This window comes from Chiroxiphia lanceolata, chromosome 2, assembly GCF_009829145.1.
Source record: "Chiroxiphia lanceolata isolate bChiLan1 chromosome 2, bChiLan1.pri, whole genome shotgun sequence".
Taxonomy (NCBI): domain Eukaryota; kingdom Metazoa; phylum Chordata; class Aves; order Passeriformes; family Pipridae; genus Chiroxiphia; species Chiroxiphia lanceolata.
In genome coordinates this window covers 16081468-16098642 of record NC_045638.1, presented here as the reverse complement: position 1 = coordinate 16098642, position 17175 = coordinate 16081468, and the positions used below count along the sequence as shown (strand labels likewise).

Here is a 17175-nt window from a genome sequence, read left to right as displayed (position 1 = left end):
GCAAGTGCACAATTTCCTGGAGACAGTTGCATTAATGGAAAAGTATATTTTATTACGAGACCAATGTCCCTTTTGGTCTCATTTAATTTATTAGATAGAGGAAAGGATTAGAGATGGCATCACAAGAACAGCTAGAGAGGTCATCTCTTTTCTGATGGCTCATACAGGTTGTCTGATATGGAGGTTTTTATTCTAAGCAGCGGAAATAAAGAAATGCTACATTTTATATTTCTCTATTATGCAAGGGTTTTTCAGATTTTCTAACAATGTGATCTCATTTAAATACTATTTCCTTTATTATAGTACCATAGCAGCATCTCTAAACATCCTTTTTTTTTGTTTCTTCCTGCAGAATGGTTTGCCTTCAGAACAAAACCGTTATGTCTTTAATGGTGATTATGTTGACAGAGGGAAAAATTCTTTGGAAATACTTATAATCTTATTTGCATTTTTTCTTATCTACCCCAATAATATATCCTTGAATAGAGGAAACCATGAAGACTACCTGATGAACCTGAGGTAGATTTTGGAGGGCAGGGTGGGTAGTATCTGGCCTTTCACTAGAAATGTTTGAGCTTTTGAATGCTACTTTAGCTACTGTGACACTCTAAAATACAAATAATATTTTATTAAGTATTCAGGTGTGGCTTTGCATCTTCAAGATGTGTGTGGGGGGGAGGGACATCCTCATTACACACATGAGAACCATATCTTATCTCTGACCTAGTCACAATCCATTGAAGTCAGAGGCCTTAGTGCAGCTTCCAGAGTATCAAAATTGGGGAAGGAGGACAGATGGAAGGATATTTGAGTTAAAGCATATATTTAGTTAAAGCTCATATTTCAGTTAACTTTAGATTAAGATGTCACTTCTCAAACACAAGGGGCAGGTAAATATTCTAGCTTCCACCCAGGGGAGGTTCACTGGTTGGGAGGTGTCATCTGTCCCATTGCAGAAACAGTTAAGACCCGGTTTTCTAATACAGACATTTGTACTCAGCTGTACAGCACTGCCAAGGCTGTGAGCACAGCCAGTGGCTCTGGCTGTAGTGAAAATGTGCCTTGTAGAAAAAATCATCTCACAGATGTGGGACGAACTCCTCAGTCTTAGTCCCTACAATTCTAAGCCATCCCAGTAAGTCTTTGGTTGACTGACTGGTGGGTAACCTGTTGACCCCCTTGTATAATTTCATGTGTCCAGACAGAATACAGTGCTGTTTTAACACAGGCACAGACCTGGGTTAGAGGCCCATAGTCAAGTCCTATTAATGATCCATATAAGAGAATCAGTTTCACATACTTTTTCAGCACTTAATTTAAAAAATAAATAAAAAACCCCAAAACCAACAAACATAAACCAAGATCAGTTACTTAATTTATGAGGTAGGAAAACTCCCACCCACAGCAGAAAATATTAACAAAAGCTGTGATGGTATGGAGTGCACAGATGCATTCCTGTGTGTGGCTCTTTGCTGGGCATTTTGATTATCAGTGCTGCACATACATAAATTTGAAAGCTGAGTGTTGTGAAAATGCCCCTCGACCAAGGATATCTTGGTGTTACAAGAATGAGATATCAAAACCTTTGACCCCTGTGGGGGAAAAGACGTAATAGATGACATTGTCTAAGAAAGTTACATGTTCAAGGCCAGGTTGGATGGAGCTCTGAGCAACCTGTTTTACTGAAAGGTGTCCCTGCCCATGGCAACGGGGTTGGAACCAGACAATCTGTAAGGTCACTTCCAATCCAAACCATTCCATGATATGATTTTCTGATTATATGATATATGATATGATGATATTATATGATATGATATATGATATGATATATGATATGATAGGATATGATATATGATATGATATGATATGATATGATATGATATGATATGATATGATATGATATGATATGATATGATATGATATTTAGGACAAAAACTGTGGAGGCTTTGTGGGAATTTTTGCTTATCATCAGCTAGGTTCCTTTGAAATTTCTATCTGCTATTTAAAAGGTAAAGTTGGCAAAATGGCCGCTTAATGATTATTAGGATGAATTCTGTTCCTGATCTCTGTATGTACAAGAAATCAGTTTAACTCAGTTCTTGAGACGGAGTGGAATAAAGCACATTTAAACTGAGGTGAGATGGAATGGCGGCAGAAAAGTGGGGCTAGAAAACTCCTGGCAAACACTATAGCACAGGAAACCATGCAGAAGGAGCATACTGAAAAACAGTTCATGATGCTGTCCTATTTTCAGATATGGCTTCACAAAAGAAGTTTTGAATAAGTACAAGGTAAGATTCTTTCTCCTTCCCCTATATTTTCTTTGTAGTCTTGCAGATGTAAAATGAGATCTGTGAAAACAAGGAGACTTCCAAGCAGTTTATGTAGGTGTTACACAGAATTACTTTAGTGATGTAGTTGAAATTATTTTGGCATATCAGTGGATAAAACAATTTTAAGTGCTAGCCTCTTATTCTCAGAGATCTATGGGATGAAATAAATAACATCCATAAGGCCACTCAAGAACACAAAAAGAGGTGACCGTAAAAGAAAAGCTAAATTACACAATCAAATGGCCCTAAAGTGAATGTCAGAACATGTTTGTCAGTGTTGCAATTCAGGTTGTCACCTGGACAAAACTGTTCATATAGACTGTAGCAGATGCTTCAATAAAATCTTGAATATGGAAGCAACAGAATCTGCCAGAAATCGGATCTAATGTAAGAGAATATTTTACAGGAACACAGTACACAGATTTTGTATCTTCTGCAAGATGTCTTCAGCTGGCTACCCCTTGCCACTATAATTGATAACAAAGTTCTCATCCTACACGGAGGGATTTCAGACACCACAGATTTGAATTTCCTGAAGGCACTTGAAAGAAATAAGGTAAGAGATCATATATCCACATGGGGGTACAAATGCTGATTTTTGCATTAGGAAATTAAATGGTTGCTGTAAGGAAAAAAAAAGAGTCCTATTTTTCTTCAAAATCAGCATTTAGGAAGGGAAGTTTCAGTAGGTGTTGTGAGCCAATTGTTTGGCTGCTGTAAAATAGCACGGGTCTTTTGACTTTAAAATAGCTAAAAACACTTTATATACCCCCTTCCTGCAGTGATGACGCATTAGCCAGAAAGTATAAAAATATTCAAAAACACTTTGGAAACCAATCTAGCCACATATTTCTAGTGGTGGCTTTTGTCCTGGGGCTGTGCTTCAGCCATCTGCTCTGTGGGGGAGGTTCTCCACCTGTGAGGTGTTCCCTTGGCAGCAGCTGAGTGTTGTACATGTGGGAGAGCCTTTCCAGAAGGACCAAACTTAAGACCTGGCCTTGAGAAAACAGAAACTACTGCTTTTCAGGGATTTAAAAGCCAGAAATGTTCATGTTTTTTTCTGAAATGGTGAGCAAACACAGCTCTTTCAAATCAGTGGAAAATGGTGTGGGATTTGGTCTCAATTTGGACAACTAAATCAAGATGTCTGCTTGTGATTGGGGTGCTGAGGCTCCTTATAATCAGTGGAGGTCCAGGACATCTAGTGGAGGTCCAGTTCTTATAATTTCTTAGGCACATGTCTCCAGTGCTGTTCATGGAAGCACCCCATAGGCTAGGGATGTTCTCTATGGCTTTTGCCTGCCTCTGAAGAAAGTCTTCTTTGTAGGTTTCCTCCACCAGTCTCCTTTAGGTCAGGTTTGTATCTGCCCCCCTCACGCTGATTCACAGACATAGTGAAGCATCTCAGATAGCACAGGAGACCTATATTTAAGCAACATAGTGTACCCTGTCATTAATGTCTGTGGAATCCAGAGCTATTTCTGTCACACTCCTGTTTTCTAATGCAGAAATAAATGCTTTACAGGACCGTCAGGTGTGCCTCTGTCTTTCAAAGGTGTGAAAAAGGGCAGTGAGTACTTCATCAGAATCTGGGCTCTGTGGCTGTATCACTGTACACTAAAACTGGGTACCTAACTACAGATTTAGGTGTCTTAACTCTGAGCCGAGTTCTGCACACGCTTTCACCAAGGCTGGGCTCTGCATGTTTCTGATGCAGTATCTGTGAAATGCAGAATTAACAGGTCAAAGTTGCTGCCACAGGAGAGCATTGCTAATGAGACATATGTGGGCCACAACCCAGGGCAATATCACTCAAGGCAAAGTGGTGTATTTTAATTGGTACAGCAGGCATCTGACAGGTCTCAAATACTGGCCAGTGCACTGGGGAATAACCCAGTGGTTGCATTTTGGTTTGAATCAGTCATTTTCTTTGTTAAAGAGTAAAATTTGGGGGGCTGTGGAATTATGTGTGTTTTGGTTGTGGTTATTTTTTGGGTTTTTTTGTTTTATTCTGGAAATAAGCTAGTAAGAGAAACTTTCAAATGAGAAGACACTCCCTGGTGAAAAGTCTCTGTTAATGGTCATTCATGGAGCTATAGCACACCACTCCAGAAAAGCAAATGCCCATGCGTGTTGCAAGAGGTTAATTTAACAATAAAAGGCCTGATGTAATACTTCATCAGTTTCACTGTTATCTTCCTCATATACCATTTATTTTAGCCAAATTAACCCAACAGCATGCTACTGCATCAGAACAGTAGTGAATGCAGTTTCATCTTCAGTACAGTATGACTACGTATTTTGTTTTCAGGAAAGCTGGGCACTTAAGTGTCCTCCCTAAGCCTAGGTCATACTTGCTGTACAGTGAGACATTAAGATTGATTGTGGTTGAAACAAGTCTGTGTGTCTGGATAAGAATATGAGAGCAGCTCTGAAGAGGCTGGTATAAAGCAGGTATAAAGCAAAATTTCTGCAAGTGCCAACACCTTCAGCTTCCTCCAAACCTGTGAGTTCAGGACATTATAAGAGTTCAACACTGAGTTGAACTCCCATTGAGTTTTCCTCAGTAGAAGAAACATGAACTGATGTGCCTTTCAGCTAAAATCTCTGCATCAACTTTATGTGCTGGTATCCCTTTCAGTTTGTTGTGTTTTTTTTAAAGTTGAAATCTTTGCTTCAGCCGCCCAAGTCAGTGGGAGGCAGACACGACCAGAAGGAGGGAATTTCCACAATTGGCCTCAGTAAACACACTGCCAATCAGCATGATGCTGGGAAGACACAGCATGACTCTTCATTGAGCTCCACTGAGCCTTCAGGCTCCAATTTGCCTGCAGGCCCCACCCAGGAGGAATGGAAACAAGTAGGTGAAACCAAACACAGACTGATACCAAAACCCTCCCGCACAAAACCAACAGGTGTTCTGTTCAGGCAGAATGTTTGAGTTATAGGGAACTGTCTCTTAATAAGAAACCAGTCATACACTAGACAGCTATTAGTTTTTTAGATGTTTTTTGTAGACCTGGTAATAAAGGCTTGGGATTTTATACCTTACAAGTACAATTTGCCCAGTGTTTTCCTTTCTTAGCCATTAAGAGGAGGAAACTGCTAAGTATGAAATGTGTTTGCATGCCCTCATGTGGTTGAATCTGTTGATACATACGTGGTTATCAGTTTAAGCAGGTCAAACTTTGCAGTTGTTGGTGAGAGTGAGCTCCATTTTTGGCTGTGGTTTTGGCCACTGAATGCTGATATCGCCCAAAAAACCACCAACTACTGAGACCCACAGGCTAATTACTCAGAAGTGGGAAGTTTTTGTCCTCTGGCTGTTCATTTCCTCTTGAATACTGGAACCAATATGGAGATTTTTGGACTGTAATTTAATAAATTGTGGCAGTTTGGGAAGCTTAATTTGCCCAGCAAATCTGTCTCTGAAAATGTGATACCTATCTGACCTACAGAGTAACATAATGGGCACAAGCAACATCCACCCACACCCCCAAAGCTGACACTCCCCCAGCTAATCAATCATCCACTGAGCCATGCACACAAACATGAAGTGGAATGTGTTAGTGCAAACCTTGTCCAGCAAGATTTAAACAAACACATTTTGACTAATATTTGCTACTGACTATAATTAAATAATGATAATTCATCGTCATGTCTGAATCCTACTAAAATGCTAATATGTAAAATCTTGTTTTGAAACACGAGCTAACTGAAGACAATAAAGCCAAAAGCAACTCTTGTCATGTTTAGAGCAGGCACTCCCAAGCTTAGGTTAGGTAAAACCACCTACATGCAAAGAAGGCCGCTTTTGCTCTCTTCAAAATAGCCCAGGTACTGTTCCTGATGCACCTGTCCAAGTCTGAAAAACTCAGCTGTGAAAGGAGGTACTTTGCTGAAATGGTATTACATCTGAAAAAAGTTCGCCCAAAATCTAGATCATATTTCTTAAGAAAAGTAGAACAAAAGTTTCAGCCCAAAAAAATGTTCTCTGAGAGGAAGGAAGAAAACAGAAGACCTATATATTAGCTCAAGTGTTTTCTCCCTGTACTGTGGGGCTTTTGCTATGGCCAGTACTTAAGACCATCACAGCCTGTCAGTCTTCACCTACTATCGGTCCTCACTTGCTTGAGTTTGCTATTTGTAGATCCTTGACGTTCTCTGGAGTGACCCAAGAAGCCAAAATGGTTGTAAACCAAACAAGAGTCGAGGAGCAGGCTGTTACTTTGGTCCTGATGTCACTGCCAAGATCTTTCAAAGGTATAATCTGAAGATTCTCATCAGGTCTCATGAATTTAAGCGGGAAGGTTATGACGTCAGTCATGGTGGGAAGGTAAGATGCTTCTGTGTAAAGCATAATTATTCTGTGAATTTCACAGGCACATCCACAGTAGATTTGTCTGCAAAATTATTTAAAAAATAAAGACAGTGACTTCTTTAAATTGGGCTTGGGGGAACTTTGTGCTAGATAGATGTTATAACAAATTACCAAGCTGTGATGACCAAAAATCTTTACAGCTTCAGGGAGTGGGGACCAGTTTATTACTCACATGAAAAGAAATGGACATCAACAAAATCCCTGAGAAGAGTTGTGTATAAATACAGTGCAAGAGATGCTCTAAGGCTCTAGAAGCCTTTTAACTTAATGATTTCTCTTCTGGCCCTGCTTTCTGATGTGATGTATTGGGAAGCCAGGAAGAATCCTGAAAACCAGATCTGTCTTAGAAAGAGATTTCTGTTAAACAGCACGTTATATCTCACTGGTCTCTGAACTCAAGTCTTCCTATGACAGGTCAAAAATACAGGCCCAGAGCTCTGACTCAAAAGGCAAGAGCAATTTGGTGAATGACATGGTTTTACATGTAGCCACTTAATTTTGTAACCTACCTTTTTTTCTAAGGTCCATTTCAGAACTCAGTGTCCAAAAGAGCTGTGCTAGCCAATTCAGTTTCTTTGTTTCCTATAATCAGGTTATCACTATCTTTTCTGCCTCTAACTATTACGAAGAGGGGAGTAACCGGGGAGCATACATCAAACTGGACCCTGAACTAATTCCTCGGTTTGTACAGTTTCAATCCAGCAAGCACACACGCAGGCTGAATATTCTGGAGAGGTAAAGCTGTGTGTTGCATGCAGTGAGCGTGTACTCGCTTGTGAGCACCTGCCACAAATCTAGAGCTTGACTGAATAACTGAATAGGCATCTATTTTTCTTCATTTTCCCTGGTTTTCTGTTTTACCATTTAAAAATGAATACAGTTGACCAAACCTGTTCTAAATGCTCTAACTTGGTTTCCTGAGAAACTCCCAATGGTAATTAGATAAGGTAAGAGGTTAGAACAGACAACTGTCAGGGACTTGTAAAGGGTCTCCACCTGTCTGTCAGGTTTGCTTGAAGACCACAGTGTTAATCTGGACAAATCCTGTTATGAATTGAGTCCAAAAAGTTCATCATATCTTTGCCATGCCTAGCACTGTGGTCAGATAACCAAAGGAAAGCACCTTAGAATTACCTATATAAACTCAGTTACCTCATGAACTCAGATTATTCTTATGGAGCACTTTTGGTTTTGTTTGGTTTGGGGCTTTCCCCCCTTCCCTCCAGTGTTCTCTAGTATGTTTTCGGTCATCCTACTTAAACATAATACATGTTAAAGGATAAAAGAATATGATAATGATTGTTAAAAAGTATAAAATGCCAGAGGATTTAAATTCTTTAATTATCTGCTCTGATTTTTTTCCTCCTAGGGTGGGTACAATTGAGTCATCTGCCTTAAAGTCCTTACAAGAGCTGATTTATGCTCATAGGTCTGAACTCATTAGTGCTTTTGCACAATACGACCTCAATGGCACAGGTACCACTTCCTCTATGTCCAGTTGCCGCTATGGGGAAAACACTTCCATGTGTGTGTGGGTTAGAAGGGACAAAGCCCATGGAGAGGGGTCCTGCCTGCCTGCCAGTGTAAGGCTGGAGGGCAGCAGAGGCTGGTTGACCTTGTTCTTTCTGACCACAGAGGACAATAGGTGTTGGCAAGTGTTTAGCCCTGGAAAACAACTTGAGAGGACGAAGCTTTTAAGCTGGAAGAAGAAAACTGAAACTCATGGGCAAATAAAGAAATGCTGTTTGCTGTTGGGCAGAGAGTATGGGCAGGCAAATCCAGTTCCAGAATCTCAAAGGTCACCTCCTCCTCTTAGGTGGTGTCTTCAGATGTCAGACAGGGAACTAGGGTCTCCCCCAGAGGGGGAACTGGTGTCCTTCCGAGTCTGGGAGGTACATGAGGAAAGTTGACTGCCTGTACCTTTAGCAGACACACATTCACCCATCAGCTGCAGAAAATTCAGTGGTAAGTTAATAGATGAAGCTTTTATGTAGGAGTAAGAAGTTGATTTCTACCACAAATACAGCTTTTCCTTGTGATGGCTCCTCACTTGACCATGCCCCTACAAGGGCACTCAGTAACATGGTGGTACTGTGTCTTTGGCCACTGAACAGTTGTTTGACATTCTGTCTTGCTGAGTTTTTCAGCCACATGTCGCTCTAACTGCAGCCCAGCTGAAATCTGAAGTACTCTTTATGGCATAATCTGGTTTTCTCAAAAGGTGTTAAGATATGCTGAACATCCTAATAGCATCGCAAAGTTGTTGAGGTTGGGAGGCATCTGTGGGTGGTCTGCTCATTGTTATGAGGGTTTTTATGCTGGGGTTAAGAGAAAATATTTGTGCTTCGCAACAGTTCTTAAGAGTAGTTGTGAAGGTGTGCTGGTGACTGACATATGCTGTGCCATGTTCCGCTTGTAACCATGAACTGACCCCTTCTGGCAGGCTGCATTTCTGTCCCTGACTGGGCTGCAGCAATGGAGTCTGTCCTACAGCTGGAACTGCCCTGGAGGATGCTGCGGCCTCGGTTAGCACAGATGAGCCCAGATGGACAAGTTGACTTCATGTCATGTTTCTATGATTTGAAAATGGATCAACCTATAAAAGAGGTAAGGATGAAAACACCTCCTCACAAATCTTGGAGGAACAGCTTTTGGTGCAACTTGAAGCACAAGACAGTGGTTTGACCAATCAGATAGACATCTACATCTGAACTAGTTGTCAAACTTCCTTTTATAGTGACTAGAAGAAAATGAGCACTCTCGGGTACAAATCATCATTCCCTGCTAAGGTAGATACTTAAAATAGGTTGGATGAATCACATGCTAGAACTGCTTCTTACTTTCCGTTGACTTTCAAGGGCATTTAGATAATGTAGCTGAGAAGATATGACAAATCTTGCCCAGAGAACTCAACCCTCCTTGAAATGAGCTTTTTAAACATGCTCCAGAGCCAATTCCCTATACCATCTTCCCTAGATTATCCGTATTTCCACAAATAATTACTGAAGGTAGGAGGTGTGAAGGGCTCCTTTCCCCCTTGCTCTGCCAATCTGAAAGTGATGGGGTTTATCTGATTATTTCTCAGGGCAAGGCACAAAGTGTTATTCCAGGGAACTTAAGCAGAAGGATTTTTTTTTTAACTTTTGACAAGTTAAATTAGGAAAATGGAATTAGACTGTACATATTCTGTTGGTTAAACTAACTCAAACCAAGGTCTGAATGTCTTCCTGTATGCAATTTCAAAACCAGGCTCAGCCAGCTTTGGTGGAAACACTGTGCAGATACAGAAAGGATTTGGAGATCATCTTTAACATCATTAACAAAGATAACTCGGGTAAGTCTAGGTAACTTCACTGTACCAGCTCTAGGAAGCCTATACTAGTTATTTTTTCCCCACTGTGTTTCCTCCTTAAGGCTTCTAAATATAGAGGAAGCAGAGGTGATGTCATTTTTCCAGTTTAGTGAAGACTAATTTAAGCAGTCAGGCTGCAACCATATAAGGGACAGTGCACAGAGCCTAACTTGACAAAAAATTCTCACATACCCCACCTCCAGTACTGGCTTCACTATTCTGGGGGCTCTTTTTCCCTTCCACTCTCACTCTCATGATTTACTGCTTTCTCAATTCCTCTGGCAAAAGCATTTGACCATTATCTAAAGTAAAAATGTACTTGAGTCACGAAAGCACAAAACACACCAAAGCCAGGGCAGGCAGGTAACTTTCTTGCAAGGGAGGGAGTGTGCATGTATGTGTATTTGCAGGAACGGGAAACACTTTCATACCGGAAAAAGCAACCTGCTGTCTGTCTCCTTTAGGTCTGATTTCCCTCGAGGAGTTCAGCCAGACATGGAGACTCTTCACCTCTCACCTGGGAATTGATGTACAGGATGACTCCCTTGACAAATTAGTCCTGAGTATAGACCACAACAAAGATGGCCACATTGACTTCAATGAATTTTTAGAGGCCTTTCACTTTGTTCACAGAGTCGAGGAAAAGGCAAACTCGTGAAAAGGCAGAACTTGTGAGCTGTCTTGGAAGCTCACCTTCCTGTCCTTAGTCATAAAAGGGCTGCTCGATACAGTATGATACGATATGCACTGAGGTCACCATGTAAGCCTTTATGTAGTCCCTCCTGGATGATATGTACCTGCAATTAATGAGACAGAAGAGATGAAAACCCACTACTTACAGCATTCCTGTGTCACTGCCACACACTGCCAGTACCTTACAACTTACCCTCCCCCATGTCCCCCATTAATCTAATCCGTGAACACTGCCAAGGTCACACCTTCAATAGTGTAGGAAGAGACTTGGGTTTATTTCTCTCAGTGGTCCTTGGCGACAGCTGAGAGCACTGGTGACCACGAGGAACATATCAAACCCTCCTTGGTTATGAAGCAGGCACAAGAGACACTGACTGTGGAGCGTCCAGTGCAGGAAAGGAAACCAAGGAAGAACCATCTAGTTAAAATAGGTTGTTCTGCATTTAAATTTGCTCTTTGGGGACAGAGTGGAACTAAATCATTCCAGGTCACTGTCTATCCCAACTATACAGACACAACTTACAGGATCTTGGTTGAAAGGTGTTTACACTTGTGCTAAGTTTCCTCTTATGACTGGTAACTTTTTGCCACATTTGTTGGAATTTGGAGCTAAGAAACAGTCATAACTCATCACCTTAATGGCGACTAAATCCATAGCATGTTAATGTAACATACAAAAGATCACAAAATAAAGCTTTAGCTTTCTGAGTAACGTCTAAGTAGTTAAGTGGGGTGTCTTTTTGCCTGTATTTGAGTACCCTGCCCCTATCAGCGTAGAACACACTTTTCCTGAAGATGAACTGGGTTTCTTAAAAACAAAGAAATGAGTATAAACACAAAGTAAACATATTTTGGTATTATGAACCTAAATATTCTTGCATATAGATAAACATAAATTCTTTACCAAGAAAAGGGAACTGAGAAATTCTGAATTAGAGTTTTTCAAACGCAGCAAGATGGAAAAGTCCAATGCCCCCACCTGCCCATCTCCTTTCCCCTACTGCAAACCAGTATTCCCATTCCTGCCAGTATCACCCTGTCAGTTCCCGGGGGGAGAGTCAGGAGATCTGGACTTAATGCTTTTGCATATAACACTCCAAAAGCAACACCAGGTCAGGAGCTTTTTGGTAAAAGTATCACCTCATTCAGCCTTAGTAAATAAAATGCACATAATGTGCTTTTTGGGAAGGAAAAGGTTTCAGTCTAGTCCCCCTTTAAATTGTATTAGCTAAAGATGAGTTAAGTAAATCAGCTTGGTTTTATTTAATAACAGTGTTGAAAGTACAAGAAAAAGCATCCTTCCCAGTTTATCATCACAGAATGTAACAGCAGCCAGAGCTTAAGGCACTGCTCTCTCTCTTAGATCTTATTTTTTACAATTAAATCCAGAATACTTTTCCAGAAGTATTTTGTAACTTGCACACACTTATTTCTATTGCCTTGGGGGAGGGGGAAAGAAAAATCTTTAATAGTGCCAACAAAATTTACAATAAAATGTTAATGGCATTGGTAGTACTTAATGTCTGTTTTTAGCATGCAGTTATGCTGATCTATGCACTGTGATGATCAGTCCCACCTTATTCCAGTGGAGTGACAAAAAGGCTCCACTTAAGATGGACAAACACCACAGTGTGTTGTGGGCTCTTGCTTCCCACTGTTGGCTTCCATGCTGTAGGTGCAAAGTGACAAGGTGGAATGGGATGGTGCAGCTCTGGAGTCCTCCTTTGCCACCCATCCCAGTAAGGAGGACAAAGCCAGGGTGTGCAGCGAGGCACGGGAGCTCTGAAACATGACTGACAGCATCAGTTTAGGTGTCCCCCTCTAATGACACATTCCTGAAGATGACATAAAGTTGAAGGGGACTCGCCTTGAGGGATCACTTCATGAGAGGGGATGCCAAGGTACAGTCGCAGTGCAGTGCTGCACTCGGCAGGCAGTAAGAGGCTTTTGGGGATGCAGCACTGAAGTATGAGAGGAGCTGAATTACTGAGCCAAAAAAGAAAGCCCCTGTCCTGTCAGCTGCTGGCAGCACACAAGAGCCCCCTTACCCCTGACAGAAGAAGGGGGGTGGCAGGGGAGTAACTGTGAAACATCTAACGCCAGGAATAAATTCCACTCGAGACTGAAACTGGGAGTGGGAAAAAGCCCTGCTGCTTGTACTTAAATCAAAACCATTTGAGCTGAAGCTCTTCTATAACCCCACTCCCAATCCCTTTTAGTCACAATTCTATGCAGTGGCTACTTAATATTGCAAATGTGACTGGTTCTTTGAGCAGGGACTGAATCAATCTGCAGATGAGTGCTCAAACTCTCACCCTACAGCTACAGACACCACCACTGGTGGCATCTCTCTCCTGCTTAATGGGCAACTCTGCTCCTAACTGTGGACAACACCAGAAAGTGCCCAAGGTTGCACCTGGACTGATCCAGGCTCTGGCTTCACTCAAGCCCCTGGCTGCTGCTGGAGGGGTGACACAGTCCTGCAGTGCCCCGTGCCCGCAGGGGGCAGCCCAGGTGTTTCACCACTCACCACAGAAAGTGGCCACACCTTTATAGGGCAGCTAGGGACTGTGCAGCTCACCTGCACCTTCCAGAAACAAGCAGGGCTCTTTCCCTAAGGAAGGAAACTACAATTAGCAGGAGAGAAGCCAGGCAAACTTTGTACTCCACCCATTAAGTTTTCACATTTACCTGTGGGACCAGCAGCTGAGGGAGATCAAAGGTGCTTTTGATCTGTCTAGTTAGACAAACCCGTGTCCTTCACTCAGCAGCAGGGAGAAGGAAACAGCCATGATCAGGGAGCAGGGAGGGCACTGACCTGGAGGAGCTGGTTTGGAGCCAGCATGGGGTATGAACTCTGAGCTGGACACCATCATCCTTCTGGCCAATGGCTCCACCCAGCCCCATTCCTCTCTCCAGGCACATCTGGCTGCCTCCAGCACTGCATAGGTGCTTCTGACCCCACAGCTGCAAAGTGCTTAGGGCAGCAGTGCCTGTCAGGCTGGGACAAGCAGCTCTCAGGTGGTCTATTTTAATTCACTAATGCCCTTGTTTCTGAGGCACAGGATGTGTCTGTTCACCTTTGCTTTCTTTCCACAAATGCGTTTCCAGGGACTGGACGCTGGCAGTGTCATCCTTTGCTGGCTCCCCAGGGAAGCTGCACAGCCAAGTTGAGCCTCTGCCAATTAGCTCAGCCCTACACAAATTGCAAAGTCGTCATGTATTTTATCTGTGAGCACACCCTCGTCACTGCCACTGCCAGCTCTGCTTTGCAGCAGCCTAACACACACCAGGAATCCTCAGCAAAGCAGGGGGTCTGTGTAAAACCTTATTTGCTTAATTAGGTTTGCACTACAATGCAGCTCTCCAAGTGGAATGAGCTGCCAGCTGAAGCTGTGCCTGACCTGGAAATAACACAAGTTTCCCTTCCCCTAGCTGTGTGTTTCAGAGTCCCAGCTTTCACCATCAGCTACCTAAACTCTTCAAATTACCACATAAATACTTTCCAAGTGCCTGCATTTCATGTGGTGACTCATGATAATCATAAATATACCATAACCTGGTTCATACTGTGAATTTCATACTAAAGACACCAATGACACTGCCATTAAAAAAAGAAGTGTTAAGAGGTGACCAGGTATGTTAGGCCATACGTTTCATTGTTTTAGACTCAAGGCAGCTTAATGTAAAACCAGCTACATCACCCTTCTTGTTTCTGAAAACAAGATCACTCTGTAGGTTAAAAAATAAAATAAAATTAAGAGTCTGAATGAAAATCATCTTGCATCTCACAATCTAGGATTCAAAAACAAAAGCAAAAATAACAGCTACTAGTAAATTTTCATGTGATACTGGGTAGAACAAGAAACCATCACACCAGCTCTTGTGCGCTCACGCTCTGCGCTGTCACATCTGCTTAAACTAGACAAAGGATTTTACTTTCATTTACTGGGAAACAAGCCAAGTAAGCTCTCACAATACATACGAAAAGGAAAAAATCCAAACCAAACCATAATGAAGGCAAACCCCTACAAAACAGGCACCATGCCAATAAAATGACTTCCACATCCAAGTGGTAATTGCACCTGAACTGTCACTTTATGCTGGCCACTCCACAGGCCCATAGTTCTCATAGTGGTTAACACAGGGTGTCTCTGGAGCACCCAATCCAAGGGTTCCTGGGCCTCTGGACTGCCAAACTCCTCTGGTCTCTGCAAAAACAATAAATCACTTCCTAAGGCCTCCCATGCCTTCACTGTCTTGAGGCAGTGCCCAGACATTGCTACAGCAGCATCGACTGTGTAGAGGGACAGCAGGCAGGGTGGCACAGCCATCAGGAGCTCAGCCTCCTTGGGACCATGAGTGCTGGCAACTGGCAAGTGAGACAGGGTGTTGTCATTTTGTCAAGGTCTTTCAGATACCTGTATAAAACTGGAAACAAAAACCTCACTCTCAAAAGCACCACCCACCATTGTTACCAAAAAAAAAAGTTTTCAAATCCTATACAAATGGTATAGTTATGTTTTGAAAGAGTGGAGGGGAGGCTCACAGAAATATACTCAATCAGGCTTATTAGCTCAGAAAATTTTACAGGCCTTTTTACAGACCTGTCTGCTCTTTTCCCCTCTATCAGGCAAGACAGAATTGCTCTGATCCTTCCTGCTCACGTGGCAGCAGTGCTGGCACACCTCCACACTGCTGGGGGAGCCTGTGGCCACGGAGAGGCTAAAGCTACTGCCATATTCCTAAGCTGTCAGCCAGATGCTGGCACGTGGCTATTCACAAAGCCAGCAGTGTCAGCTCAATGAAAGTCCTGCCTGGGGTACAGCAGGGTTTTCCTCTCCAGAGGCCGCCTACCGCTGTTTTCAGTTTCAGTGGCCATGGGACCATTGCCCTGCAGGACACACCTGTTCTCCCTGCAGCAGCTCAGAGTTTCCAGTGGACAGATTCAAGGTGCCAGCACTAACCTAGGAACTTTCTGAAGGGAGACTTCCAGGCAGCCCAAATTCTTACTATATGTGACCACTGCAGCTTCAAACTAAAAAGAAAAATAAAAAAAAAATAGGAAAGAAAAAAAAAAAGAGAAACATCAAAGCCTTCCATAAACTCACACTGTGCTGGAAGGGCCACAATTATGCCATTCTTAACTCTGAGGCTGTTTGCAAGGGAAACAATCGGGAGACTTGGAAAGGGTGCTTGAGTGGAACTGGTTTATCTTGCTCCATTCAGAGGAAAGGATTACAGGCATAAAAGTGTCTGTCACCTTGGAGAAGCTGGAATCTTCAGATTTTGCCTCCAAAGCCTCAGGGAGGCAGGGAAGGAAGCTGTCTTGTTCAGATTAAAGACAGATGCAGCTTCCTGACAGAAGCTATCCTCTCAAATTAGTGGATATTGCAAGATGTTTGTCTCTCTTGGCGTTAGCCTGGCATTGACTAGGTGCAAGTGAGAAGAGATCCAGGATAAACGTGCATGAGAAATATCACTGGGTTATTTCAAGTTATTCCTATGCCTCTAACTTACATTTCCCTGGATGTTTCACACTGTGCATTAGTGATTCACAATGATGTACATTTACATACAGCAGGAGAAAAATTAATGAATTCCATCACTTCCCTTATTTGGGAGACTCTATGCCCAAGATACAGCTCCCTTGTTTTATTATGCCTTTTGATGTCCACAGAATAATCTGTTTTCCCCTTGGCAGAACTGTATAATTCTTTCTAATTTACTATGAATTACATTTATGGACTTTGGGCAGAATAAGCCTCATTATTTGTTATTTCTTTCACACTCTCCTAAAACCAGGCCAAATTCCAGCTCCCTGTCCTCCGTAGGTAGGGCATGCACAGAGCATGGCCACTAGTGTCCAGTGCTGAGGTAGTGCACGGCACACACACAGGCAGCAAGTAACTGTGAGGTTCACAACAGGGAAATGGGGAGAAAGAGCTTCTGAGCCTTCCCTCCCGCACGAGGCATCACCTACTGCATGGCACAGCCTGTGCTAGGCAGGAAATCATGTAAATAAATAATTATGGCTTTTGTTAGGTATGTCATGGTGCCATAGGCCCCGCTTGGAGCACTATCATAAAAAAAGTGGCAAATTCCTGTGGCTATGTCCTTCTCCAAGATACTGCCAGTAGCTCCAAATGACTTCTGAAAAGACACAAGCAAAGAAGAAGGGCAAGTTAGGCATGCATGTTTATTTATTAGGAAAAACCCACCACGTTATGATTTTCCATTTGTGCTGAATACTGAAAGCAATTCTCCTTTCCCTCATGAAAACCTTAATCAGGATTATTATAGGGTCCACATGACTTAGTTGGATCAGTGTAAGCAAAGGAAGAACATATAACTTCACAGATTTTTGTCCTTTGGGGGGAAAGGGTGGGATTACTCAAATATTAGTAATTCTAATG

At 42.4% G+C, this 17175-nt stretch overlaps 2 protein-coding genes across 8 annotated transcripts in view; one reads left to right on the top strand and one right to left on the bottom strand.

Annotated features, from left to right (window-relative positions):
- The window catches only part of PPEF1 (protein phosphatase with EF-hand domain 1), a 41282-nt gene extending 29804 nt beyond the window's left edge, over window positions 1-11478 (top strand). The window contains exons 8-17 of the mRNA XM_032677935.1: window positions 353-519; window positions 2255-2291; window positions 2740-2889; window positions 4996-5193; window positions 6484-6669; window positions 7307-7449; window positions 8084-8190; window positions 9158-9321; window positions 9964-10048; window positions 10531-11478. Coding sequence (XP_032533826.1) covers window positions 353-519; window positions 2255-2291; window positions 2740-2889; window positions 4996-5193; window positions 6484-6669; window positions 7307-7449; window positions 8084-8190; window positions 9158-9321; window positions 9964-10048; window positions 10531-10724 — 1431 coding nt within the window. The 3' untranslated portion in view covers window positions 10725-11478. The remainder of the gene's footprint in view (window positions 1-352; window positions 520-2254; window positions 2292-2739; window positions 2890-4995; window positions 5194-6483; window positions 6670-7306; window positions 7450-8083; window positions 8191-9157; window positions 9322-9963; window positions 10049-10530) is intronic.
- The window catches only part of PHKA2 (phosphorylase kinase regulatory subunit alpha 2), a 48227-nt gene continuing 41486 nt past the window's right edge, over window positions 10435-17175 (bottom strand). For all 7 annotated transcript variants that reach the window (XM_032677927.1, XM_032677928.1, XM_032677929.1 and 4 more), the window contains one exon: window positions 10435-16912. In XM_032677927.1, the coding sequence (XP_032533818.1) occupies window positions 16739-16912 (174 nt within the window). In that variant the 3' untranslated portion in view covers window positions 10435-16738. The remainder of the gene's footprint in view (window positions 16913-17175) is intronic.